The following is a 27,310-nucleotide window of genomic DNA, read 5'->3' as shown; positions in this document are numbered from 1 at the left end:
GTCACAGTGGGGAGTGGAGGGCACAACCCAGTACGGCCAGAGTGATGGCAGCAGACCTGTCCTTCAAGCATCTATAAGAGGCCTGTGACAGTCCAGGAGACAACAGATTGCAGGACTCATAAGGAGGTTGGCATCTTTGTCTATGAATGACGGTGAAGGGCCTGCAAGATGGTCAAGCCTGATGATCTGACTTTGATCCCCAGGGCTCATATGGTTGGAACAAGAACCAAGTCTGCAAGTTGTGCTCTGAACTCTACATGTCATCCATGTGCTTGTGCATGTGCGCGCACACACGTAAATAAAAATAAAACGTAACAAATAACAAATAGCCAGGCAGTGGTGGCCCAGCTGGCCTCGAACTCACAGAGCTCCGCCTGCCTCTGCATCCCAAGTGCTAGGATTAAAGGCCAGTGCCATACAGTCTGGCATTATTGAGACAGGATCTAAGTGGCCCTGACTGTCTTGGAACTTATTATATAGACCATGCTGGCTTCAAATTCACAAAGATCTACCTGCCTCCACCTCTCTTTCTAGAGTTCTGGGATTAAAGGCATGTGCCATCACTAGAGCTCCTAAATTATTATAAGTCCACAGAAGAGGAGGCATTCCTGAGGGATACTCTCAACCTGCAAGTGATTGACAGGCACATTTGGATGAACTTTTTTGAGGGAGGTGCAGTGTATGTGTCTGTCCTTTACCAGATGGTAATCTTGTAGACAGTTGGGGACAGCCCACCTCCACCCAGGCCAGAGCTGTCCCTTAGCTGCTTTTCTGACCAGCACCAAGTTCTTGTTTTTACTGGCTGCTAAGGAGTAGGGAAGGGGCCCAGTCACAACAGCCGAGAAGCCTTCACATATTTGCACAGCCACCCAACTGCTTGAGGCCAGACTTAAGATTCCAGTGAGTCTGATCATTGCCTGGTCATTTCCCAGACTGATGACAGGAGCCCAGACTAGCCAAGTTCCTTCTGGTTTCTACTGAGCCTTGATTTCCTTAGTGTTTATAATAGGGGTTAGGGTCCTAACCTGACAGGGCTGTACCTGGCCGTTTCAGCAGCCAAATAGGAGGTCAGGAATGGCTTCCAATTGAGATTCTGGGCAAACCCAAGGCCAGAAGGCAGGAAGGCAGGACGACAGGATTGGGTCTGCTTGTCTGGATTGTCTAGCCAGGTGGCCGGTGCTGGAAGGCTCACCTAGGGACATTCTAGACTTTTCTGTGTCACATATTCTAATGAGTTCCTTACCTTAGCATCAAACATGTTCCTTCCTTGAACGTTATCAGTGATGACATAGTTTTCTAGAAATCACACAAAACTGATGGGAAGGTGGGGACTTGATGTCTGTTCAATAATAATAATAATAATAATAATAATAATAATAATATAGTGCGGGCCAGTGAGGTGGCTCAGTGGGTAAAGGAGCTTAGTACCAAGCCTGACAACATGATTTGATGCCTGGGTCCCACATGATGAAAGGAGGGAACCAACTCTTTTTTTTTTTTTTTGGTTTTTCAAGACAGTTTTTCTATGGCTTTGGAGCCTGTCCTGGAACCAGGCTATAGACCAGGCTGGCCTTGAACTCACAGATCAGATCCTCCTGCCTACCTCTGTCCCTCCCAACCCCCAGTGCTGAGATTAAAGGCTTGTGCCATCAATGCCCAGCTGGGAACCAACTCCTCCACATAGAGGCCATGGACACACATGCGCACATATAGATGTTATGGCACACATATGAAGGTTAGACAACAGTTTGCAGGAATCTCTCCATCATGTACGTCCAAGAGTCAAAGTCAGGGTGCTAGGCTTGGCAAGCTAGCACCCTATTTTGCCCTAGGTTCTTTCCTTCCCTCCTCCCTCCCTTCCTTCCTTTCTTTCTCTTCATCTTTTTATTTTCTTTTTCTGTTTGTTTTTTGAGACAGGCTTTCTCTGTGTTTGTCCCTCTTTTAGACAAGGCTGACCTTGAACTCACAGAGATCTGCCTTGCCTCTGTCTCACTGCCCAGCTCTTTTTTTTTTTTTTTCTTTAAAGATGCATTCAGTGTTTTGCCTGCATGTCTGTCTGTGTAAGGGTCTTGAATACCCTGCAACTAGAGTTACAGATGCCTGTGAGCTGCCATGTGGGTACTGGGAATTGAACCTGGGTCCTCTGGAAGAGCAGCCAGTGCTCTTAACTGCTGAGCCATCTCTCCAGCCTCTCTTTTTTTATTTTTACCTTTTGAGATTGTTTTTGAAAGCCACAGAAGTGGGACCTACATAAAAAGTCAGATGCAGTGGTTACATCTGTAGACCTGAAGGGAAGCATAGACAGGGAACTTACCAGGATAGGCTCTGCAGGCTAGCCAGCCTCAAGTGCACAGCAGCAGAAAGAGACGCTGCCTCAGAACTAACTCCCGCAAGTTGTCCTCTGACCTTCACATGATCTTCACTGTGGCCTACATGCTTCAATGTTTGAATACACACATCAATGTTTGAAACATTTAAGTTCTAGAATATTCCAATTACTAACCCTGAGAGGCAAAGGGGCAGCAATGGGGGTGGAGGTGGGGAAGCAGCCAGCTTCCAGAGGAGGAAAGGAACAAACTTTAGCATTTCTGCAGCCAAATAGGACCAGGAATCCTGCCAAAGGGAAAGTGCAGGGTTGGGAGCAGGCCTGATCTGGCATGGACATTTAGGAGAGGTTCTAGGCCTCAGTGTGGAGCCTCCACTCCTGCACCAACCTCCAATCCTGGCAATCCCCAGCCCAGGAAGGCTCTTACTTAATTGGAGTCGGATATGTTGGGGGGAGGGGTGGACAAAGGCCTTTGGGCCTTCCTGTAGAGTCCTGTGTCCTGCACTTGGCCTTGCCTGGGATCCAAGCCAGTTAGTGTTGATTCTTAGTGGCTTGGGAACAAATGCAAGAAGCTGTTTTCCTGAGGCCTGCGCTTAGAAGAGTTTAGATCCCCCCTGCCTCCCCCCCCCCACAGAACAGGTGGGGTGGGAAGGTAGGGGAGTGTGACATGGTCTTGCAGGAGGCTGGGAGACTGTTCCAGGCTGGGTGCTTCTTCCTGACTGGAAAGGATTCAGATGAGTCGTGTGTTTCACCACAGATGACTCTAAGGGTCTCTTCTGATGGCTCTGGCTGAGTGGCTGAACCTCTGCCCAAAGGAGATAAGTCAGTTTGGTTGCTCTCTGTTAGGGGAATTTCCAAGAGGAACTCCCAATGGCCTTCGAACAGTTTCAGCTCACTCCACTTCTAGGCTTTTCTCTGGGATCTGCTGTGCCCCAGAAGGGAGCCTGTGACCCTTCTCACCCCATTCAAGGGTCTCTGGATCTAAGCGTTCTTAATAGTAGTGACACAGGCTAGTTTCTCAGGTGATGAGGACGCATTGTTCTACAGACCTAACCAGATTGTCTGATGGGCCTAGTGGTGGCACACACCTTTAATCCCAGCACTGAGGATGCAGGGTCAGGCAGATCTCTGTGAGTTTGAGGACCCCTTGTCTACATATGTCTGAGTGGGACAGGGAGACTGTGTGGTGGCTCAAGGCATTGATGCTTTAGTGAGGACCCCTTGCAGAGCTGGAGGGCCCTATAGGCTCCTACTACTGTATGGAAACGCTGGGAATTACATACACTCGACCTTTTGCTTTTGTTTTCTTTGGAAACAGGGTTTCCCTGTATTGTTTTGGAGCCTGTCCTGGAGCTAGCTCTGTAGACCAGGCTGGCCTCAAACTCACAGAGATTCTCCTGTCTCTGCCTCCCAGTCCAGTGCTGGGATTAAAGGCGTGTTTTGTCATCAATGCCTGGCTGACCTTTTGCATTTATAAAAAGATTTCCTGTACAGTGGTGGCATATGACTTTAATCCCAGCATGTAGGAGGCAGCAGGGGGATCTCTGTGAATTTGAGGCCAGTCTGGTCTACAGAATAAGTTCCAAGATAGCCAGGACCACACAGAGAAACCCAGTCTTGAAAAACAAAAAATAATTGAAGATTTATATTTTATTTTATGTGTATGCATGTGTGTGCTCACTTTCCACTGACGTCAAAAGAGAGCTTTGAGACCCCTGGGACTGGAGTTAGGGATGGCTAGGAGCTACCACGTGGGTGCTGGAAACCAAACCCAGGTCCTCTGCAAGAGCAGCCAGTGCTCTTAACCATGAGTTGCCTCTCTAGCCCCCACACTTTACTTTTTGTGTTCATGTAGGCACACTTGCACGTGATCCCTGCTTGTGCAGGTTAGAGGTCACCCTCAGATGCTATTCCCCAGGTACAGAGCACCTTCTCTCACCTTTAGATATGGTCTCACAGTGAAACCTGGGGTTCATTAATTAGGCTAGGCTGACTGGGCAGCCAACACCAGAGATCCTGTCTCTATCCCCAGGTGCTGGGATTGCAGATATGTACCATTATGCCTTTTTATGTGGGTGCTAAGAAGCACACTCAGGCCATCACATGAATGGCAAGCACTTTATCCACTGAGCCACCTCCCCAAAGCTCCAGCCTTGGGGTTCTTCTCTGTAAACCAGGACACAAACATACAAGAGGTTTAGTGTGGGACCTATTGCTTCAGGGCAAAAGATGGCAGCTGTGGAGGCAGCTCAGAACAGCTCTCCTATATGATGTCAGCTCAGAATGATAGACTGATTCTGACCATGTGACAAGAACTGCACTACAGCCGTCCCATCATGTCAGGATGGGAATATTCTGGGTTTCCATGGCCTTCGTATGGAGGGCATAGGAGGTGAACTCATTCTTTTCCAGGTAGCATTGGGTTGGATCTGAAAGAGTCTCTGTCCAGTAATACCTGGACAGAAGCAAAGCTGCTTTAGTTCATGCAATGTAGCTGGCCTGGAGTAATAAATACTATCTGAAGCAGAGCAGATCTGTGCCAAGTACCAGTCACATTTTCCCAGGTAATTCCAGTGAGGAATTTTTTACCTCAGCCATTCGGCATCAGGCCCCAAAGATTGTAGTCATTTTGGGTGAATCGAAATTGTCTGGCTCTTTAATTCGGGAGGAATGCACAGTCCTGACAAGCTGCTGCAGAGCTCATGTTCCTTTAGCTTCCAGGTTCAAGACACCCCAGCTCAGGATATATATAGTTCTCAGTGTTGGGCTCTTAGGAATGAAGCTTGAGGTCTGTTAGGGTTTAGGGAGAGCCAAGACCAGAGACTCAAGGAGGGAGTATCATTACAAAATGAAGGCCAGGTGTGGTGGCACACACCTTTAGTCCCAGCACAGGTGGGCATAGTGAGGCAGAGGCAGGTGGACCTCACAGTGAGTTCCAGGACAGCCAGGGATCCACGGAGAAACCCAGTCAGGAAAAACAAAGCAGACCATTGATACTCTTAGATGCATGCTCCCAAGCAATGTCATACATGCAAATTTCACACAAGGGAGAATAATTTCTGGCTATTTTAGTACGAGTTCATCGGCCAAGGGAGCAGGGGAAAGCGCAGTGCTTCATCTTTGTTCTGAAGAACACACTAACAGCTTCCATCCTGTACAATGTCAGACTGAAACATAACTCTTTGACCTTTTAAAATAACATTTTATTTACACATCTTGATTTTTGCTTTCCTGGAACTTTTTTTTTTTTAAAGACTTTCAAGTAGTTTGGAAACCTCTGCCCATCTGCTGCTTCCTCTGGCCACAGCCTTCCCGGGCATTTTCCCTGACCTGTGCTACGGAGAGCAGCAGGGCTGCTTAGTGGACTGTAACGAAATGAGGAGCCAGCTTTGGATACTACTTCCGATTCTCTTAATTAGCATGCTGCCATCCACTCTGGCTTCTGCAAGGTCAGATGTGCAAGACAAGTGGGGCTGAGACCAGGATTGTTACAGTGTAAAATTCGTTCTGGATAAAGCAGAAGCTCTGTGAGAGGTGGATCTGCTCCTGCCCTGACTGCAGGCTCCTGTGTGGCTCAGGCCTGCGGATCTGGAGTGCTGGTCTACCCTCAGGAAGAATCACATGGGTCTGAGTACACTCGTTCTGCAGTTACAGGTGGGGTTTTGGGAAATGCCAGAGCACATTCCACAGAGCTGCACAGTGATCAGCAATACAAGCAGTGTTGTGAAATGATACATCAGGCGTTCAGGTCAAAGGATGAGGTCCAATCAGAAAACAAAAGTCCTCAAGTGTGACACTTCAAACCTTTGGCTGATAATAAAGCAGGAAATTAAAATGCACTACACACTGCTATCCTAACTGCCCAGGCTCTTCTAGAAACTAAATCAATCCTAACATGGTATCCCCTCAATTCTGTTCAATTACTATTCTACTAGTTATCTGATGTTCCTGGCTCTAGAGAGAGGCACACTACCCCTCTATTGGTCACAGTAAGTATGATATGGCTGTCTGAAGGAACTCTGCAGCCAGGTTCTGGAATGAGAAGCAGCCTTTTCTTAAATCCTAAGATCGAAACTGAAAATCTGCCCACGCTCCCTCTAGCTGAGACCTGAACATGCACCCGACCTGTAACCAGTTAGTATCCACCGACCCCAGCAGAACACATAATCTTGTCAGGGCTTCTCTCCCTTGCTGACTCCTGCTAGATGGAGGATATTCTCAGTTACCTCAGCTGAGCAGAGCCAGAAAGGCTTTTCCTATTTGACAGGCACATTTCTTACAGAGTCATCAATAGAGCTGTCACCATCTGCCCTACACTGGGTCTACTCCATCTGCCCCAGTTCCTTGTCTTTCTGGCCCTCAAGCCAGGCAAGTTGGATGCTGAGGACAAGCCTGTGCCTGCTTTACAATCTTGCCTTTCCTCTGTGACATCCAAGCAGCTCTTCAACTCCACAGGGCAAGGGGGGGATGGCAGGAGAGATGATTGTTCTGCAGTAGGCAGCAGGTCTCTCTCCTGAAAGGCAGCTGGGGCCCCTGGGAGGTACTGTGCTTTAGTGCTAGGTAATGCTGCCTCTGAGGTCACATAATGTCATAAACCTACCCCAGAATTCAACCGCAAGTGCTCCAACTGAATAAATACAACGGAAGAACACACAACATTGGGGTCCACCCAGCTGGAGGGCAGAATGACCACCAGGTGTCTGAGCTCTGAGACTCACCACCTGGGGAAGCGCTGCCACGCCTCTTTCAGTCTCCTCACATCACACACAACAAATGAAGGGGCCACATGACTGCTGTTCATCCTCAGGCATACTTATTAGGGCCCACCCTCCCACTCTGCAAAGGTCCCAGCACACCCTGCAGTGCCCAGGAAGTCTCAGGGACAAGTCTCTCAAGGTCACTTGCCCCTCTTGCTGCGGCCCTTCCTGGACGGCAGCTTCCCACCGGCCCCTGAAGAGGGTGGGTTGGGGGCCGAGGGGATGTTGATCTGCCCTTCTTGGATCTCTTGCCGAGTCTCTGCAGGCAGGTGGCTGATCTGCTGCTGTGTTTCCAGGTAGAACATGACATCACGCAGCTGCTCCTGGATCTCGGTGATCTGAAGGTCCTTCTGATCACAGGTTTCCTTCAACAGCCTCTCCTCTTCCTTCAGCTTGTTCTGCAGCAGCAGCTGGTTGGCACGGAGACACTTGTTCAACTCCTGCTCCTCCTGCAGCTCTGTGCTGAGTTTGGCCACTCTTGTGTTCAGCTGAGTGCACCTCAAGCAAAACAGAGAGAACAGATAGCTACAGCAAGAGAGTCCATCCCAAAGACCAAACCAAAGCTTGGTATTGTGGCACACATCTTTAAACCCAGCACTCAGAAGGCATAGGTTAGGGTAGATCTTTGTGAGTTCCAGGGCAGCCTGGTCTCCATAGTGAGTTTCAGGCCAGCCAGGGCTACATAATAAGATACCGTCTCAAAAACAAAACAAAACAAAACAAAACAACCAAGATAAGGAACAATAAAGGAAGACATTAAATGCTGACCTCTGGCCCCCACGGCTCACCCTTGAACACATGCATAAACATACACACATACAACAGACACACTTGTTCACAATGGCAAGTTTTTATATTATAAATTGTTCACAATTAAAAATAAACACTAGGCCAGCACTTTGAGGGGCAGAAGTAAGGAGATTTCTGTGAGCTGGAGGCCAGCCTGGTCTACAGAGCGAGTTTTAGGACAGGCTCCAAAGCAATGCAGAGAAACCCTGCCTTGAAAAGCAAAGGTTATTTTAAGAGAAACAACACTAAGGACCAAACATCCCTTTAAAGTACCTTTATGTACTATACTGTGTGGTCACAAAAACAGTCTAGTCACCTCTACAGTATAATTAAAACCAGGGAGGAAATCTTACCCTCTTCAGTGCTTGTAATCAAGCCCAGGTCCTTGTGCATGCTGGGAAGATGCTCTGCCACTGACTTACAGGCTAGCCACTGCTACCAGTAACAACCATTCCCCTCACCCCCCACTGCAGCATTGAGTGTTCTTGTCATGCTGGTCATGGCTCTTTTCTCTAGGCTTGGCATCATTAGCCCTTAGTTCTGTCCAAGGGAGAACCTGTGACATGGATTTAGACAAAAACGTCTTTCCTAACTGCCAGCTCTCAGCCAAGACAACTCTCAGAAACTGCAGGCAGAAATGGCAGCCATCTGCACACAAGACAAGCACTTGGATCACAGGAGAGTACAGTGATCCACCTGGCACCTACCTCAAGTGGAACATAAATTGCACCTTTTTTGTTTTTACATTTCATTTCCTGAATGTGTGTGTACACGTGTCAAGGTGCACATGTGGAGGTCTGAGGACCATGTGTATGGGAGTCAGCTCTTTCCTTTTACCAAGTGAGTCTTGGGATCAAGTATAGGTTGTCAGGGTTGGCAGCTGAGCCAGGAGAAGTCACTGTAACTCTGCTCCAAATACAGAGACCCCTGAAAACCTCTATGATGCATATCCTGAATATGGAGTTTAGCCAAGGAAGCAAAGCAGCTCTCTGTAAGAGCACGCTGGCATGTGTGGCACCAAGAAGAATTAAGGGATACCTACTTTCTTTCCACAGACTGCTTCTCCTTCAGGAGGTCACTGAGCCTGAGCTCCAGGCTGTCACACTTCTCGATGGTCTCTTTAAACTTGGTCTTCATGTTGTTAATCTGAAAGTGCAAATGGAGGTCAGGCAGAATCATATTTTTCTTATGACCTCCCCCATCCCCACCTCACTCCATCTCTGTAACCAGGACAACCCAAACTCAGAAAGTCCGAGTGAGCCAAATGGAAGAAGTGTGACAAAAAAACTGAAAAAATGAGAGAAAAACTTTCTTCTAGGATAAACAAGGACCAGGAGCTTCCAGATGCGCAGGAAAGCTACTGAAAGAATCAAACAAGGGCAATCCAGGCTTTGGAAGAGAGGAAGGCTTGCCTCCCCTGTCCCCTCCAGAACACACTCCTGAAGTCTCCAAGAACCAGTGAAGAGCTGAGGTGCTACCTCCCCCTGCAATCGCAGCACTTAGGGGGCTAAGACAGGAGAATTGCCAAGAATACTCTGCGGTACACAATGAGTCTCAGGCCATCCTCAGCTATAGAGAAGGAGATCCTGGGTTAATGAACTTTAAAAAAAAAAAAAAAAAAAAGAACTCAAAAACAAAAGAAAACCATGAGACTGGATTCTACTAGTTTGGTTTTTCTTTGTTCTCCAACTTACTGTTTGCCTGATGTAGCATGAAGCCATATGAACTGCATGTTTGTCTTGGGGTCGGAGAATTAGAAAGAATTCAAGTTCTGCATATTACGTAGGTGAGGCAAAAGCAGTCCCACCAAGAGCCCACCAGAGTCTAGCTAGGGGAGCGGGAACATTTGACTGACCCACATGTGAAGAGCTGCAGAGCTGGGAGCTACAACTCCAAGTCTTAGAAACTGAGGGAAGATGAGGGGAGCAGGGGAGGTGGGGGCTGGGTAGCTAAGCACCAGCATTCAGCAGCCTTTATACTCACACCTCTCTATAAGAGATGCCACAGGTCAACAAGCTTCTGAGGACAGGCTCAGGGAAGGTCAAGGCAATGTCCCATGGTCACTCAGCCACAGGGTAAGGGATCCTGTCCAAGACCAAGCCTGGCCAAAGCCAAGCTATAAACCCCTCTGAAACTGAGGGCCAAAGTTTTATGTCTTATACTTGGGGCACATGTGACACCCAACACACTAGGGTCATACTTTAGCCTTTCTTTTTTGCCTTGTCTGATTTATCTAGCTATCTACTTATTTCCTTTGGTTTTTGAGATAGGGTTTCTCTGTGTAGCCTTGGCTGTCCTAGAACTAGCTCTGTAGACCAGGCTAACTTCAGATTCAGAGATCTTCCTGCCTCTCTTTCCCAAGTGCTGGGATTAAAGGTGTGTGCCACAATGAGTGGCCCTTGTTATATTTTTTTGAGACAAAGTCTTACTCTTCCTGCCAAAGTCTGTCAAGTGCTGGCTGATTTCAGGTGTGAGTCACCAGGCCCAGCTAATTCAACCCTGTTTTCAGGTAAGACCACTAGACTCTCCTGCTGCTTCTGTTCTTTCTTGCCTTCCACTGCAGAGCAATGCATAAGACAGAAATTAATATCAAATGGACTCAAGGACATTTTGGTCAATGAAAATATTAGGCCAAATATCTTGCTTTTGTAGAGCAGACTGGTCTTGAACTCACAGAGATCCACCTGCCTCTACCTCCCAAGTGCTGGAACTAAAGGCGTGTACCACCACTGCCTGGCAAAACCATATATCTTAAAACCAAGATGAAAACTTTTTTTGAGAGGTCCTAAGTAGCTCAGGCTATTTTCAAACTCATGAAGCAGCCCAGGATGGCTCTGATCTTCTGATTCTCCTGTTTCCTCTCCCCAGGTGATGAAATTACAAGTATGCCACTATGACCGTTTCTGGAGAAGGTCTTGGTTCTGCCATAGACAGAGGCTATGGTAACTAGAGTTAGTGTTTAAGAAACACCTCAAACTCAGAGATCTGCTTGCCTCTGCCTCCCAATTGCTGGGATTAAAGGTGTACGCCACCACTGCCCAGCTAAAATAAATTTTAAAAAAGAGAAAGTAAACCAAGAACTTTCACATGGTTCTGAGTGGCTGTTCCTATATCTGTGACAGGCTGGAATAAAACACACTTCCTCAAGTCTACAAGTGACCTGCAGGTTTCAGGCTTGGCTTATCACCCCCTCCCCCAGACCCACCACCTCCATGAATGTGTTATGAAGCTCATGAGAAAGAAATCTGTCACTGTCCTCCTGCGTGTTCTATTGCTTGGGGTGCAATGGACAGAATACCAGTCACAAAAGGACACTGCAGAACAAAACGACATCTGTCAGTAGAAAACAAAGGCATGCTTTTCAAGTGCTGTAAGCTTTCATCAGAAGCTGCCCTGGCTCTGGCTCACTCGGACCTAAAAGCAAATTCCTTGGGGCTTCTCTTCCTTGGCCCTGACTTGCTTTTGCTGGCATGTCTCAGAGAATGTGGCTAATCCAGAGGAATCATACAAGGCAGAGAGGGTTCTGAGCTCAGCTTGCTAGGGTCTGTATGAAACAATTTGGGTGGTCATGCTGACAGAGCCACAAAAAAAAAAGCCATTAGTGAAGCTGCAGCAGCAGCACACCCTCCTGGGGAATTCATAATGTGAGTGGCAACAACCCTGCTCTGCTCCCTGTATGCCTATCAGGATGGGAAGGTGGGAAGGCCAGTGTGCTCTAGGGCTTCTCTGCACTGGGCACTTCCATTTTATGCTAGGTTGTTGCAAGAATTTCATCAATGACTTTGTGTTTTGAGACAGAGTTCTCTGTGTAATCCTGGCTGTCTGGGAACTAGCTCTGTAGACCAGGCTGGCCTCAAACTCACAGAGATCTCCCTGCCTCTGCCTCCTGAGTGCTGGGATGAAAGTTGTTCACCACATCACCACCTGGCTCATCGATGACTTTTAATTAAAGATCATTTGAAACCCTGAGTCAAACACTGGCTGTTTGAAAAGCCAATTCCTACTGTTGCTAGGGCCCATGGAGATGGGGACTAAGTCACCAGTCAGGGCATTTAGAAATTAAAAGATAGCCAGGCATTGGTGGCAAATGCCTTTAATCCCAAACCTTGGGAGGTAAAGGCAGGTGGATCTCTGTGAGTTCAAAGCCAGCCTGGTCTATAGAGTGAGTTCCAGTAAGTCAGAACTGCTACACAGAAAAACCCTGTCTTGGTTGAAAAAACAAAAACCAAACAAACAAATAAAAAAAAACCCAAAAACCTTCATATACTCCTAAGAGAAATGGCTGCTGGAGATCTCATACACACACAAGCCTCAGGTGCATTTGTGTTCAAGCCTACTTCTCTAGAATCTTATTGTCCCTTCAATATTCTACAAACTAGGAGAAAATCAAGCATGCAGAGCACAGGCCTTCTATACAGGTTTCTGCAAAAATCCTATCACTTTCCACGTGCTGAAATCTAAAACCAAACCATTATTTTGGTGCTGAAGAGATGGCTCATTGGCTAAAAGCATTGTCTCCCTTGCAGGGAGGGAACCTTGGTTTAGTTCCTAGTACCCATTGTAATTCACAACCACCAGTAACTTCAGTTTCAGAGAAGCTTATGCCCTCTTCTGGTCTCCAAAGCCACTGCATACACAGACACAAGATCAAACACAAATACACATAAAATAAAAATAAATTTTTGATAGTCATGGTGGCACATGTCTTTAATCTCAGCACTCAGGAGGCAGAGGCAGGTGGATCTCAGTGAGTTAGAGGCTAGCCTAGTCTACAAAGTGAGATCCAGGACAGCCATAGCTACTACACAGAGAAACCCTGCCTTGAAAAAATAATAAATACATAACTCTTCAAAAAATAAAAAAATAAAATAAAAAGGGCTATGTGGCCTCAAACTTCTGGTCTTAAAAAGTCCTCCTGCCTCTGCCTCCTGAGCAGCCAGATGCCACCATGCATGGCACATTTAAGGGATTACTTAGTTAAAATGTGCTCACTGCAGTCACAAATCAGTAATAGTAATGCTTCAGGGTGATCACAAAACTCTATTTCTGCCTAATTTATTTCCCTCAGTTTACAAAGCCTCAGAGGTCCACATCAGCTCCCAATGCCACTGTTTGCAAGCTGACATGCCAGCAGCTGACGAATGCTGCAAAACCTTGTGTGCACACTTCCATGGATTTTGGGTTTTGTGAGAGAATCCTTGACTGAGTACAGTGGCAGGGAGCAGCAAGCTGTGCAGTCACCATTTTTATGTTCTTATTGGGATTGTACAAAGGGCTACATCTGACTGAGGTAAAATATGAACAATACACTTAAGATCCCAACTATCAAAACCCTTAAATCTACGATTTCTTTTTAGAGACAAAGCAATCCTCTCCCCATCTTTACCCAGTGACAAGAAGACTCTGACAATCCCTTTCCTGTCCTTTGCCCTCTCCCACTGTCAGCTGCCCTGCCATGGAATTTTAGCCACCAGGTCAGACACTTACCTCCTCCGCTGTGTCCTTCTCTATGCGAACAATCTTGTTTTCCCAGTATATCCGCTGTGATTCCAGCTGGCTTGTTAGTAAGTATGAATACTAGAAACAGAACAAACAGCCAGATGTGAGCCATCACCAATACTGAAACCCAGTGAATACCGCCCCGGTGATAACCAGTAGAACTGCGCCCAGAATCAAGGTCTCCATGGACCTTATACTCACAATAAAACCAAGTGAAACTAGAAAACTCAGAAAACAAACAAAACAAAACAAAACAAAAAACAGCTATCAGGCCATGGTGGTCCACACCTTCAATCCCAACACTCCAGGATAGCCAGGACTACATAGACAGCAGTTATTGCAAGAATCGGGAGGGGAGGAGTAGGGGGAAAGAGAGAGAATGGAGACATGGTTTTGCTTATTGCCCAAACTGTCTCACACTTGAGGCATTGCCACTTTCCAACCTTACCAACTGGGCACTTGAGACTTATACTCCCAAGCTACACTTGGGTTCAACCCAGAACAATGGCACTGGGCCAGAGGTACGCAGTGGAGCTTGGGAAAAATCCCAGAATCCAATTTTACATACACACATACATATATATTGTTATTTATTTATTGTTTTTTTCCCCCAAGACAGAGTTTCTCTGCATAGATTTGGAACCTAGAACTTGCTCTGTAGACCAGGCTGGCCTGGAACTCACAGAGATCCACCTGCCTCTGCCTCTTGAGTGCTGGGATTAAAGGTGTGACACTACAGGATGATCTGTGTGCCCAACAGTTCTGTGGTAGGATTGTCTGTGGCAGATAGGGTTTACCACTCATAAGAAAACTAAGTGTGCTAAACATGTTTTTCTCAAACACATAAACTTAGAAATGGCTGTAACGATAGCCCCAACTCACAGAACACACATTAGCACACAGCTGTGCATAAACAACTCTAGAGAAGAAAGGCACTGCTGGGTCTGCTCTGACCAAGTCTCCTTTTTCCAACTTCTATGGAGCCACTGACAGGAACACCCTACCTTTCTGTTTTACTGCTGCTGTGGAAGATGACCTGAATTGCCTTAACTAATGAACTGGAACTCAAGGCAACCAGGGACATCACACTGAAAACAGTAAGGCATGGGGAAGCTTAGACTTTCAAAAGACAAACATTTTAGAAATTTTTTGCAGAAATGACAGAACTTAAAAAAAAAAAAAAGTTTCTACACAGGGCAAATGACTACAATAAAAGGTCAAAACACCTTTCTCCAGAGAACAGAAAAAGGCAGTGATAGCAACTGCTAAGCAACAGCTCACAGCGTCTCACCTCTAACTGTAAGGCATCTATCTTCTCTTCCTGGCAGGTGTCGCCCTCACACTCGTACTGAACAATCTTTCCATCCGTCTTGCTTGCAACCAGGCGATGGACATAATTATCTAAGGAAAGAAGAGTCAGCCAGAAGAGAAGGAAAATTTCTCTGCTCTTAGTTCTGAAATATGCTTGTTTTTAGAAATCCTAATTAATTGATGTTTGATTTTTCTTTAAAAATGGCTCAAAATTATTTGAACTTCAGAGTGAGAGAGGGTGAGAACAGACATCTAAACTCTCTTTGTAACTCTCAATCCCTAAGCATGGCACTCTCATGGTGACTGCACAATCTGAGTTTACCTAGATGTTAGGAGGATGACATTTCACATTGTGAGGGAGTTCTACTGGAAAGAATTCAAATCAGATTCACTTACCTCCAGCATAGTCCCAGACCCGATGGTTGGTAAGCTGCATGGCATACGTGTGCTGAGTTTCCTCAAAGTGCTTGTAAGCATGTCGACTTACATACCGTCCACATCCTATGTGGCCACATATTAAACAAATCCAGAGGTTCTGCCAAGAGAAGAGATCCGAATTAGTGATGGGGAGGGGAGGCATGTGACCTGGCTCACATGGCTTGGAAAAAAGATAGCTAAGGAGCTGTTTCTACAGACTTCTGAATAACAAAGTTCTAAAATCCTGGGTTCTTATTGATCTACCATCCCGTCTCTGGTTTCTGTGGAGTCCTAAGGACAGATTCACAAATGATTGGTGGGCATCTCAGTCTCCCCACCCCCCAGACAGGGTTTCTCTGTGGCTTTGGAGCCTGTCCTGGAACTAGCTCTTGTAGACCAGGCTGGTCTTGAACTCACAGAGATCTGCCTGCCTCTGCCTCCCAAGTGCTGGGATTAAAGGTGTGCACCACCATCACCACCACCACCACCACCACCACCACCACCTGGTGCATCTCAGTTTTAAAAAGAATCTGTGTGCTCATACACTTGACTGCAAACAAAAAAGAATTAGTATCACAAAGAATCTAAGCTGCACTGGGCAGAAGAAAACCCCACCAATAAAGCTGCTCATTACCCCTCCTCACCAACAGTACTTACTTCCTGGACACCACATTCAAAACACTTGTTTTCTTCCACTGGCTCTGGCGTTTGACAATATCGGCAAACAGGACACCTGACCAGGACATGGAAGATAAAGCTGACAATATATACAGGTGTTGAAGCCTAGACTATAAACCTTCCCCTCTCTATGCCTTTTTTTTTTTTTTTTTTTTTTTTTTTAATTTACTTAACTGAGAGACAGGATTGTTGTATGATATTTTGATTGTGTTCTGACAATAAAGCTTGCTTTGAATTAGAGGGTGGAGCCAGCTACTAGCTGAACAGAATTAACCATAGAGGTTTTGGAGGACTGAGGACAGATACAGAGACAGGGAGTATTAAGGCGGGGCTTAGACAGAGACAGGATCTCAGTCTTTCTGGATGGAGGAACAGAAGAGATAGGAGGTCACTGGTTGCTTCTCTGCCCAGTCAGGTTCTCACCCCATATCACTCCCAAGTTTTTATTGATAAAGAGTAATTAGATAAATGCACTACAGGATCTCACTACACAGGCCTGGCTGGCCTGGAGCTGCCTATGTAGACCAGGTTAATGTTGAACTCACAGAGGATAGCTTGTCTCTGATTCCAGGTGCTGAGACTCAAGATATGAGCTACAGTCCAGCCAATTATTTTTCTTGCTTTCTTTGAGACACTTGCTTTCTTTGGGTCTCACTAGCCCCAGCTGACCTGGAACTTTCTATGCAGACCAGGTGACCTGAAACTTACAGAATCTTCCTGAGTTCTGGGGTTAAATGCAATTCCAATCATACACTGCTCCCAGCCAATTTCTAAAAAGGTTTATTTTTACCTGTATGTGTGTGCCCACCAAGGCCAAAAGAGGGCATCAAATCACCTGGGGCTGGAGTTACAAGTGGCTATGAAGAACCCAATGTGGGTACTGGGACTCTAACTGGGTACTCTGCAAAAGCAACCAGTGCACTTAACTGTGGAACCACTCTCCAGACATAAACATGACCCCCCACCCACCAGGTAGTTCAGCCTGAAGATGACCTTTAACTCCTGATCCTCCTACTTCCACCTCCCAAGTGTAAGTATTACAGGTGTGTGCCACCATGTTCAACTGGGGTAACCCTTTTCTAATACACTCCAGATGAAGTAATATTCAGTACTGGTCATCAAAATATTTTGTTTGACTGGGATACAATTGGAGCTGACTGAACTGCCACCAAGAAAGCAAGCTCAACGTGTATCAATCCTCCACTCAATCTTTGGCCAGGTTATGAGGAGCAAGGACAAGGCACAGGCAGGCAGAAAGCCAACATCCTGCACTGGCAAGAAGGAAGCTGAAGAAGGAAGCCATCTGACTTTCTTTAGTGCTGAAGAAGATGGGCAGGTGCAGTGCTGCTTGGATGTAGGGCCAGGACTCAGGAGGGAAGCAGGAGAAATGCATAAGCTCAAGGCTAACTTCAGCTACAAGCTTGCTTACATGGTAAGGACTTGTTTTCCACTTTTAAAGTTTTCTACTTTTAGAGAGAGAGAGAGAGAAGAGAGAGAGAGAGAGAGAGTGTGTGTATGTGTATGTGTGTGTACATATATGCACCATGTGAAGCAGTGCCTGTGGAGGGCAGAAGAGATGATTGAATTCCCCAGAACTGGAGTTACAGCTAATTATGAGCTATTTAACATGGATGCTGGGAACCAAACTTGGGTCCCTGCAAGAGCAGGAAGTGCTCTTAACTGTTATGCATCTCTCTAGTTCCCTTGTTTGCTTTTGAAATAGGTCTCATATAGCCCAGGCTAGCCTCAAACTTTCTAGTAGTCAAGGACGACCTGTTCAGTTCCCTAGTATTGGGATGCACCATACATGTGGTTTAGGCAGTGCTAGGAATGGAGTTCAGGGTTTCCTGGTTAGGGCTAGCCAGTCAGGGATTTACCAACTGAACTTTATCTCTAGATCTGAGACCTTGTTTCAGTTAAAACAACAGATAGAAAGGGACTGAGAGTTTAGAGGCAAAACTGTAATTATCAAGGAGGGAGGGAAAGGAGAGAGAGTAAAAAAGATAAGGAAGTAGGGTAAGGGGGGAAAAGAAAAAGGGAGAATGATGGGGGACAGTGGGAGAGAGAAAGAAATTGGGAAGTAGTGACTGAAATGGCTCCTGGAGGGTTGGAGAGATAGCTCAGAGGTTAAGAGCACTGGGTACTCTTCCAGAGCTCCCGAGTTCAATTCCCAGCAACTACATGGTGGTTCACAACCATCTATGGTAGGATCTCATGTTCTCTTCTGGCATAAAGTTGGTAGAGCACTCATATACCATATACATAAAATAAATACATAAATCTTAAAAAAGAAAAAAGCTCCTGAGTTATATGGAGCAGCTACCACAGGTAGACAGTCACTTCCTGTGATCCTGCCTATGTGGTGGCTGTAGCAGAGACTGGATAGGAAAACAAACTAATACCAAACTCTAATTCTGACTAGGCTATGTATCAGAATCCAGGGAAGGTAGTCTAAACCAAACTCTTATAGCACACAGTGAGTGCATTTTGACATTCCACTCCACCTGTGAAAACACCATTTATTGAAGACTGAAGCTTCTGCCAAAATCCAGCTGTCTCTGCCTCCCTGGAATAAAAGTTGTGGCCATCATGCTTGGCTTCCACATCCTTTATTGTGTGGGTGGGGTCGCTCTGTAGCCCAGCTGCCTTTAAACTCTTTACCTTCCCATCTCCAACCCATATATGGCCACTTCACTTGGCTTTTGAATCAGCCTACTTATTTTATGTGGAAGTCAAAGGAGAGTTCTGTGCAACTGGTGCTCTCTCTCCCTCCACCATGTGACTCCAGGGGATCAAACTCAGGTGTCAGGCTTGACATCAAGTGCCTTTACCCAGTGAGTCATATTGCCAGCCCTAAGCTTCAACAATTTCTCTTATTTTTGCCCTTTTCTTTTGCTTTTTCAAGACAGGGTTTTTCCTGGGTAGCACTGGCGGTCCTGGAACTCATTCTGTAGACCAGGCCAGAGCTCAAGAGGTACACCTGCCTCTGCCTCCTGAGTGCTGGGATTAAAGACAGGTGCCACCACTGCCCGACTCATTTTTACCTGTGTGTGTGTGTGTGTGTGTGTCTGTGTGTCTATCCATAGTACAGTTTGTGAGCGTGTGTGTGTGTGTGTGTGTGTGTGTGTGTGTGTGTGTGTCTGTGTGTTTATCCATAGTACAGTTTGTGAGCATGTGTGTGTGTGTGTGTGTGGGCATGCATATGGAGACTGTGAGTGTCCTCCATCAGTCTCCCCGGATTTGAGGTACGGTCTTTTGATGAATGTGGAAGTCATGTTTTTAGCTAGTCTAACAGCCAGGACCCCCACAATCCCCCCATCTCTTCCTCCACTCAGTGCTGGGGTTACAGGTGTGTGCAGGACCATGTCCAGCTTACCTTGTGGGTTCTCATGCTTGCATAGCAAGCCTTCTTAATTGCCCAGTCATCTCTCTTCCCCCACAGTCATCTCTCTTCCCCCTCATTTACTTTTTAAAAAGATTGGCTGTTCATTAATTTATTGTAGTTCTGGAAATCAAGCCATGGGTCTTGGGCATCCCAGGCAAATGTTCTAACAAAGTTTCTCTGTGTAGCTCTGGCTGCCCTGGAAGATGCTATGTAGATCAGGCGGGCCTTGAACTCACAGAGATTTTCCTGCCTCTCTGCCTCTGCTGGGATTAAAGGAGTCTGCTACCACTGCCCGGCAACAAATGTCCTAACTTTGAACTACACCTCACTACTTCAGTGTAGTTAATAAGGGTAAAGTATCTTTGATTTAGGAAGGAAAAAAGGGTACAAGCACCAACTGACTAACTTTGTTCTCTGTCTGCGGTGTGTGCACTGTAAGGAGGACACAAATGTGTGTGCTGCATGCCTGGTGACTGCTGTGACTACTGGATGCTTGGCCATCGGCAGCCCAGTGAAGTGACATGTTGGGATGGGGAATACAGCTCACTTGGTAGAGTCCTTACAGGCACAGAGCCCAGGTCTAACTCTAACTTCACATAATCCAGGGTGATGGCACACACCTGTGTCCCAGCACCTGGGTGGTGATGACAGGATCAGAAGTTCTAAACTATCATTGGCAACATGTGAGTTTAGGCCTGGATACTCCTGACTCTCCTGCTGCCACCACACTGTAACCGAACAGCTTTAAGCTTTGACTGGGTGTAAGATTCTCACTTATGGCTCTTGGGAGGAAAGGACTCATGCTGCTTTGGGAAGATGCACAGCAATTTTGGAGCAGTGTCTGCACTAAGATGGAGACAGTACTGGGTATAGTGGTGAAACCTTTACTACCAGAACTTGGAAACAGAAAAAGGAAGATCTCTGTGAGCTAGAAAGAATGGCTCAAAGGTTAAGAATATTGGCTACTCTTTCAGAGGACTTGGATTTTTTTCCCCCAGCATTCACAACTTATAACTGCCTGTAACTCCAGTCCCAGGGGTTTTGGACACACTTTAACTGTCCCATAGGATCCTACATGCAATGTGAAGCACATAAATGCACACAACCATATGTGTGCACACACAAACAATGAGAAATGAAAATTTTAAAAAGGTTTAAAGAACAACTTTGGACTGGAGAGATGGCCCAGTGGTTAAGAGCCCTTTCTGTTCTTGTAGAGGACCTAGGTTCCATTTGCAGCATCCACATGGCAGCTGATAACCACCCACAAACTCCAGTTCCAGGGGATCTGATGCCCTTGGCATCATTGGGCACCTGCATGTATGTAATGCACATAATTTCATGTGTGTACACGCACACACAAATAAAAAACAAACACATGACAATTTCCACAAGAACTGAAGAAAGGCAAGTAGAAAGGTCAAAGTCTTGTTCCCATTGCAATCCCAGCTTTGCAGAGATTAGGAGTGTTTGTTGATGGCTATTTTGAATTCTAGAAAGGGTCATAAGGCCCCACGAGGTGGAGCAGCCCCTGTACTCACGTGGTGTCATCCCACCGCTGCAGACACTGGCTATGGAAGCTGTGGTTGCATAGGGTGGTGAGGATGCCATTCACAGACTCATCCATTCGCTCCAGACAGACAGTGCACTTGGGGAGCTCTGTCAGGTCCATCACAGGGAGGCTGGCGCCCTACATGAAACATCTGGTTAAGTGCCACTCCTCATCCTTTGTCATCTTCTTGTTGCTTTTATTGTTCATTTTTGGAGACAGAGTCCCTCTCCAGACCAGGCTCACCTGGAACTTTTAGCAACCCTCCTGACTCAGTTTTGCAAGGACTGAGATTAGAGATGTGAGCCATATCTGGCATATGCTTCTTTATTGATTGATTGATTGATTGATTGGTTCTTCAAGACAGAATTTCTCTATGTAGCTTTGGAGCCTGTCCTGGAACTTGCTCTGTAGATCAGACTGGCCTTGAACTCAAAGATCCACCTGCTTCTGCCTCCCAATGGGATTAAAGGTGTGTAACACCTTCTGGTTTTTCTTTTCAAAAGGAGATTTTTTTTTTTTTTTGCTGGGCAGTGCATGCCTTTAATCCCAGCACTCTGGATGGAGATGCAGAAAGATCTCTGTAAGTCCAAGGCCATCCTAGTCTACATAGTGAGTTCAGACACTGCCTCAGAAAACAAGACAAAACAAAAAAGGCTGAGCATTGTGGTGAATGCCTTTAATCCTAGCACTCAGGAGGCAGAGGCAGATGGATCTCTGTGAGTTCAAGGCTAGCATGGTCTACAGTGAGTTCCAGATAGGCAATACTATATACAGAATTTGATTCAAAGAAAATCAAAACAAACAACAACCAAAAAAACCAACCAAACAAACAAAAACATAACAAACAACTGAAACACAAAAAATTAGGAAGGAGACTAGGTTTAGTATTTTGAACAAAAATGCTTTTTTCTGTTTCAAACAGTGTCCCACTGTTCTGGGATAGTCACAACCGTGTAGATTCTTCTGGTAACTTTCAGTTGGGGACAGGTCTTGTTATATACCCTAGGCTGGCTTCCAACTCACCAGTCCCTTGCCTCTGTTTCCTGAGTGCTGAGGCAACACACATGTACCATCACACCTATTTTCTACATTTTAAGAATCTCACAACTGTCAGCTGGTCCCTTCCCATTCTGCTTTTCTCCCAGACCCCAGAACCAGTTTTCTGTCTCTCAGTCTCCACAGGGAAGCCTTTCTGGATGTTTCTGTAAACATCTTAATTTAACCTTATACCAGTTAACAACATTTCTCCTCAGACCTAAGAAGTATTCAGACTTACATCTTCAGATTTCAGCACTTCAGCCCTTTCCACATAGACCAGCTGGCAAACGTCATCTTCGATGGAGTTGAACTGGCGGCCGTTGCATGCCATGTAGAAGCTATCTGCATCAGCCTGTGCACACGGATAGGGAGAGGCAAAAATAAAGGCTGGTCACGGAAGACGCTCACACATTCCCACATTTACAGTCAGAAAAGGTAAGCTTGAAGTGGCATTCCTTGGAGCCACAGAGCCGATAGAGCTCTGCATCTCTGTCTATAGGCCTGGCCTACAAGACAGAAGGCACTACAGTATGCTGAGCAGACCTGTGTACTGTTAATAGTCACCCACCTGGGTACTTCTTTCCCCAATAGTCATCATTTTGGTGGCTTTTTTTTTTTTTTTTTTTTTTTTTGAGACTGGGTTTCTCTGTATAGCCCTGGGTGTCCTGTAGACCAGGTTGGCCTCAAGCTATAGATATCTGCCTCCTGAGTGCTGGATTAGAAGCCTGTATCACCACAGCCTGAAATTCTTGAACAACTTTTAATTTCACTCCAGTGATGTAATTTCATGGTTTTTTGAGGCAGCTCGGCTAACAGCTCTGTCAATCGAACTCACTTTATAGAGTAGGCTGGCTTTGAACTAACAGAGATCCACCTATTTCGGCCTCTTTAGTGCTGGGATTAAAGGAATGCACTGTCACCACCGGTATCATGGTGAATATACCATAATTTATTTTTATTTTATGTGTAATGGTGTTTTGCCTGTATGTATACGCACAACATGCCTGCAGTGCCCAGGGGAGCCAGAATAAGACATCTGACCCCTAATAACTAGTCACGGGCGATTATGAGCTGCCATGTGGTTGTCAGAGACTGAACCCAGGTCCTCAAAGAGCAGCCTGTGCTCTGATATGCTGAGCCATCATCTCTCCAGCCCCACATTTTGGATTTTTTGTTACTCATGCTTTCTTCATATAAGCCAGTGGGCAGAGCCCAGAGAAAGAATGGTCAATTCTGATGCAGTTCTGGGCAGGCAGTGCGTTTTTAAGTTCAGACGTTTAAGGCTTGCTGTGGGACAACTCTCTCACACACTAAGGAGCCTCCCCATCCTCCAGGGCTGTTCCTGAAGACACTTGGATGAGGTGGTGGATCTCACTGGCTGAGGTACTTCCTAAAGGGGCAGCCAGGCCAGGAGGCGGCTTGGCTCAGCTTCTACAGTTCAAAGATCTAACTGTAGCTGCTGGACCATGAGCTCTCTATGTCTCACCAAGTGACAGGACTTCTCACAGAAGGGACAGGCATAAGACTAAACCCAATGCACTCTGGGTTCATTATTGTATTCTTGAGGGAACTATTCATCTGTATCAAAGAAATATACTTTAGAAGCCAGCAAGATGACTCAGCAGGTGAAAGTGGTCAACAGCAAGACTGACAAAATGAGTTCAATACCTGCAGCGCATATGGTAGAGCAAGATACACTGCAAGCTATAATCTGATCTGCACACGCATACTGTGGCATGATCTCAAGCATGTTTGAGCACACGCGTGTGTGCACACACGCGCGCACACACACACACAGCAATACAATTAAAATAATAAAGAGATATATAGGAGTTAAGAGATGGCTCTGCAGTTAAGAGCACATACTGCTTTACTGGAAGACCTGGGTTCATTCCCAGCACAGTTACCAGATGGCCCACAACCAGCTGTAACTCTACTTCCAAGAAACCCAATACCCTCTTCTGGTCTTTGTAGGTAGGTACTACATATACGACAAACAAACAAATTAAATCTAGTCTACAAAGTGAGCTCCAGGACAGCTAAGGATATTACACAGAGAAAACCTGTCTTGAAAAACCAAAATAGGTGGGCGGTGGTAGCACACACCTTTAATCCCAGCAGAGGCAGGTGAGTTTCAGGCCAGCCTGGGCTACAAAGTGAGTGACAGGATAGGCTCCAAAGCTACAGAGAAATTTTGTCTCAAAAAAACAAAAACAAAAAAACAAAAAAGAAAAACCAAAGTAATAATAAATACATAAATAAAATGTACTTTTGTTTTGTACAGTATGTTTTATACTATATAAGATGACATCACTACTGTATGTATCCTGCTCTGACCTTGAACTCAAGACCATCCAACCTTAGCCTTTTGAGTTCAGAGACTGACTATAAGTGTGCACTACCATACCAAGCAAACCAGGTTTTACTGTTGTTTTATGGGTTTGCATGGCCTAGGCTGGCATCAAATTCCTGGTTGTTCTGCCTCTGTTGTGCTGAGATTATGAGCATGTACCATCATGGTCAGCCAAAATATACCACTTTCTGAAATGATACTGTCAATAGCTGAACTCTCCAATGTCAACACACTGGCATCCTCTTTACAATGTAGGTGCTAAAAATACAGGCTGGAAACCCTTTCTCAAACAAAATAAAAAAAAAAATCTATACTGTTAAAATGCTGCATGGGACTAGGCATGATGCCAGCACAGGAGAAGCTGAGAAAAGCGGAAAGTCTGAGGGCAGCTGGGCAGTGGTGGCGCACACCTTTAATCTCAGAACTCAGGAGGCAAAGGCAGGAGGATCTCTGAGTTTGAGGCCATCATGGTCTACACAGTGAGTTCCAGGACAGCCAAGGCCATGCAGACTCAAAAAAACAAAAACAAAAATCTGAGGGCAGCTGCAGTGGTGGCACACACAACTGGCAGATCTCTGCTAGTTCAAAAACAGACTGGAGTTCCAAGACAGTTAAAACTAAATAGTGAAACCTTGTCTCAAAAAGACAAACAATAGAAAAACAGATTTTGAGGGCAGGGGCTAGAGACATGGACCAGAAGTAAAAAGCACTTGCTCTTTCAGAGGACCCAGGTTCAATTCCCAGCACCATGTGCTAGTTCAACCATCCTTACTCTAGGTCCAGGGATCTGATGCCCTCTTCTGAGCTCCAAGGACACTGCACACACATGGTGCACATCATACATGCAGGCAAAACATTGATACACAGAAAATTAAATAAATCTAATTTTTCTTTCCGCTTTGAGCGCAGTCTTCATGATATCAGCAGACCTTGTCTCAGAACAAGACAAAATGTTAGAATTGTATACAACCAAAAATTTAAAGAATTCCAACTTTTATTTCTTGCTGTTTAATTATGTTTTACTATGAGAGGAATTCAGGGCAGAGACTGTGTTTTTACTTTTTAAAAGGCCCAGAGTCCTAGGCAGTCCTGACTAAGCAAACCAGGCACAAAGCATCAACACTGTGGAGTAGTCATCTGTCCCACACACTTAGGTTTTCATGCCCTGATGATTTACAAATTCCTTAATTAAAGACTGATTCCTAAATTTTAATGGACCTCCAATGGAAGTTAAGACAACAGAAGCCAGCAAGATGATGCAGAGGGTAAAGGCAATTGCCACCAAGGCAATTGGTTTGACTCCTGAGACACATAGTAGGAGAGAACTGACTGCCACCAACACACACACACACACACACACACACACACACACACACACACACACACACACACAGAGAGAGAGAGAGAGAGAGAGAGAGAGAGAGAGAGAGAGAGAGAGAGAGAGAGAGAAAATAGTTAGGGACAACAGAAATTAGAAAATATTCACAAGACTTTTTGGATTTCATGAAAAAGGTGGGGAGTACTTTACAGAGCTGCCTGTTTAGTACTAAAGCTGCATCTTCACTCAACACTGCTGATCTAACTTTGGGAAGTGACTAGCTACATCTTATTTGCACCTGTTCTAAGTACACAGTTGTCAATTTGACTTTACAAATACCCCACTGCCAGGGATATTAAAAATGTGTTTGGAGAGCAGGAGAGCTGGCTCAGTGGTTAACAGCACTGGCTGTTCTTTCAGAAGAACCAGGTTTGGTTCAACAACACATGGCTCACAACCCTTTAAGTCAAGTTCCAGGGGAATGTGATGCTCTCTTCCAGCCTCCATGGACAATGCACATGAGGGGGGTGCACAGACATATATATATGAGCAAAATACCCACACTCTGAGACGCTTTGGAGACAGTGGCTCCGTAAGCTGTTGGACTTGGCAGCACATGTAGTATTAAGAACAGTGATAACATCATGGGTCTCTGTGATATTTTAAAGGTGAGGAATTTGGTTGCAGAGAAGCTAGTAATTAGAATTACACCACTAGATATCAGTAAGATAGATGAGGCCACTTTTTCATCCCTAGGAATGAGACTCAAGCATGGGTAAGGAGACAGTCGTTGTTTGCAAGTCACTAACAACAGCAATATTTTATAGTGAATACAACTGTGATTACCAAATACCACAGAACTAAATTGGAAAATGTCCTAAGCCAAATTTTGACATTTAAGTTCTTTAACCCCAGGTCAGGAGGCTGAGGTCAGGAGTGTGTCCAAGAAAGTTCAAGGCTAGCCTAGGCTAAATAGTGAATTTCAGGAGATCTTGTCATAAAATAAAATAACATTAAAAAAAATCATATATGGGGCTCAACGTGGTAGTACATAATTTTAAGACCAACACTTTGGAGGCAGAGGCAGACAGATCTCTGTGAGTTTGGGTCATTCTGGTATATATGGTTAATTCCAATCCAGCCGGGACTACATAGTAAAACTCTGCTTTAAAAAAAAAAAATTTAGCTCAGCAGTGGTGGTGCACACCTTTAATCCCAGCACTTGGGAGGCAGAGGCAGGCAGATTTCTGTGAGTTCAAGGACAGCCTGGTCTACATGGTGAGTTCCTGGACAGTCAAAGCTATATAGTGAAACTCCTTTTAAAAAGAAAAACAAAACAAAACAAAAAAGCCAAAAAAACAAAACAAAACAAAAAGCTAAAATCCAAGCAAACAAAAAATACCCCACCCAAAAAACCCAGAACCATATGTGTGTGTATGTATGTATGTATGCATGCATGCATGACAGTGAAATGGCTCAACAGGTAAAGGCACCAACTGCCAAGTCTCACAATTCTGGGACGCACATGATAGAAGAAAACCAACTCACGGAAGTTGTCCTCTGATCTCCACATGTGCCCAAACATGCAAATATATACTAATAAAAAATGAATAAAATGTAATTTGTAAAAGTTGTACATAAGGGGCAGTGAGATGGCTCAGTGGGTAAAGGTGCTTGCCCCGAGCCTAACAACGTGAATTCAATCCCTGTAACCTCACTCTGGATTCTTGAACAAGGAAACCTGTGTCATGAGTTCCCTTTTATTGACAAACCTCAGTGGCCCATCAGAGTGTCAAGAACAAATGACCTGTCACATACACACATTTGTAAACTATCCGGATGGGATAGTTTATTCAGAGGAAACCTTTGACCATGGAGGCTAAATTT

General features: G+C 45.5%; 1 protein-coding gene across 1 annotated transcript in view; it reads right to left on the bottom strand.

Annotated features, from left to right (window-relative positions):
- Positions 1-5,507: 5,507 nt before the first annotated feature.
- The window catches only part of Brap (BRCA1 associated protein), a 28,130-nt gene continuing 6,327 nt past the window's right edge, over positions 5,508-27,310 (bottom strand). Inside the window, exons 5-12 of the mRNA XM_051176582.1 lie at positions 21,991-22,104; positions 20,704-20,852; positions 15,757-15,832; positions 15,079-15,217; positions 14,663-14,772; positions 13,360-13,449; positions 8,915-9,018; positions 5,508-7,581 (exon numbers count right to left, since the gene is read on the bottom strand). Of these exons, the coding sequence (XP_051032539.1) occupies positions 7,224-7,581; positions 8,915-9,018; positions 13,360-13,449; positions 14,663-14,772; positions 15,079-15,217; positions 15,757-15,832; positions 20,704-20,852; positions 21,991-22,104 (1,140 nt within the window). The 3' untranslated portion in view covers positions 5,508-7,223. The remainder of the gene's footprint in view (positions 7,582-8,914; positions 9,019-13,359; positions 13,450-14,662; positions 14,773-15,078; positions 15,218-15,756; positions 15,833-20,703; positions 20,853-21,990; positions 22,105-27,310) is intronic.

The sequence above is a fragment of the Phodopus roborovskii genome, unplaced genomic scaffold, assembly GCF_943737965.1.
Source record: "Phodopus roborovskii unplaced genomic scaffold, PHOROB, whole genome shotgun sequence".
NCBI classification, from domain to species: Eukaryota; Metazoa; Chordata; class Mammalia; order Rodentia; family Cricetidae; genus Phodopus; species Phodopus roborovskii.
The sequence above is the reverse complement of the archived record's forward strand: the minus strand, read 5'-3'. Positions and strand labels throughout refer to the sequence as shown.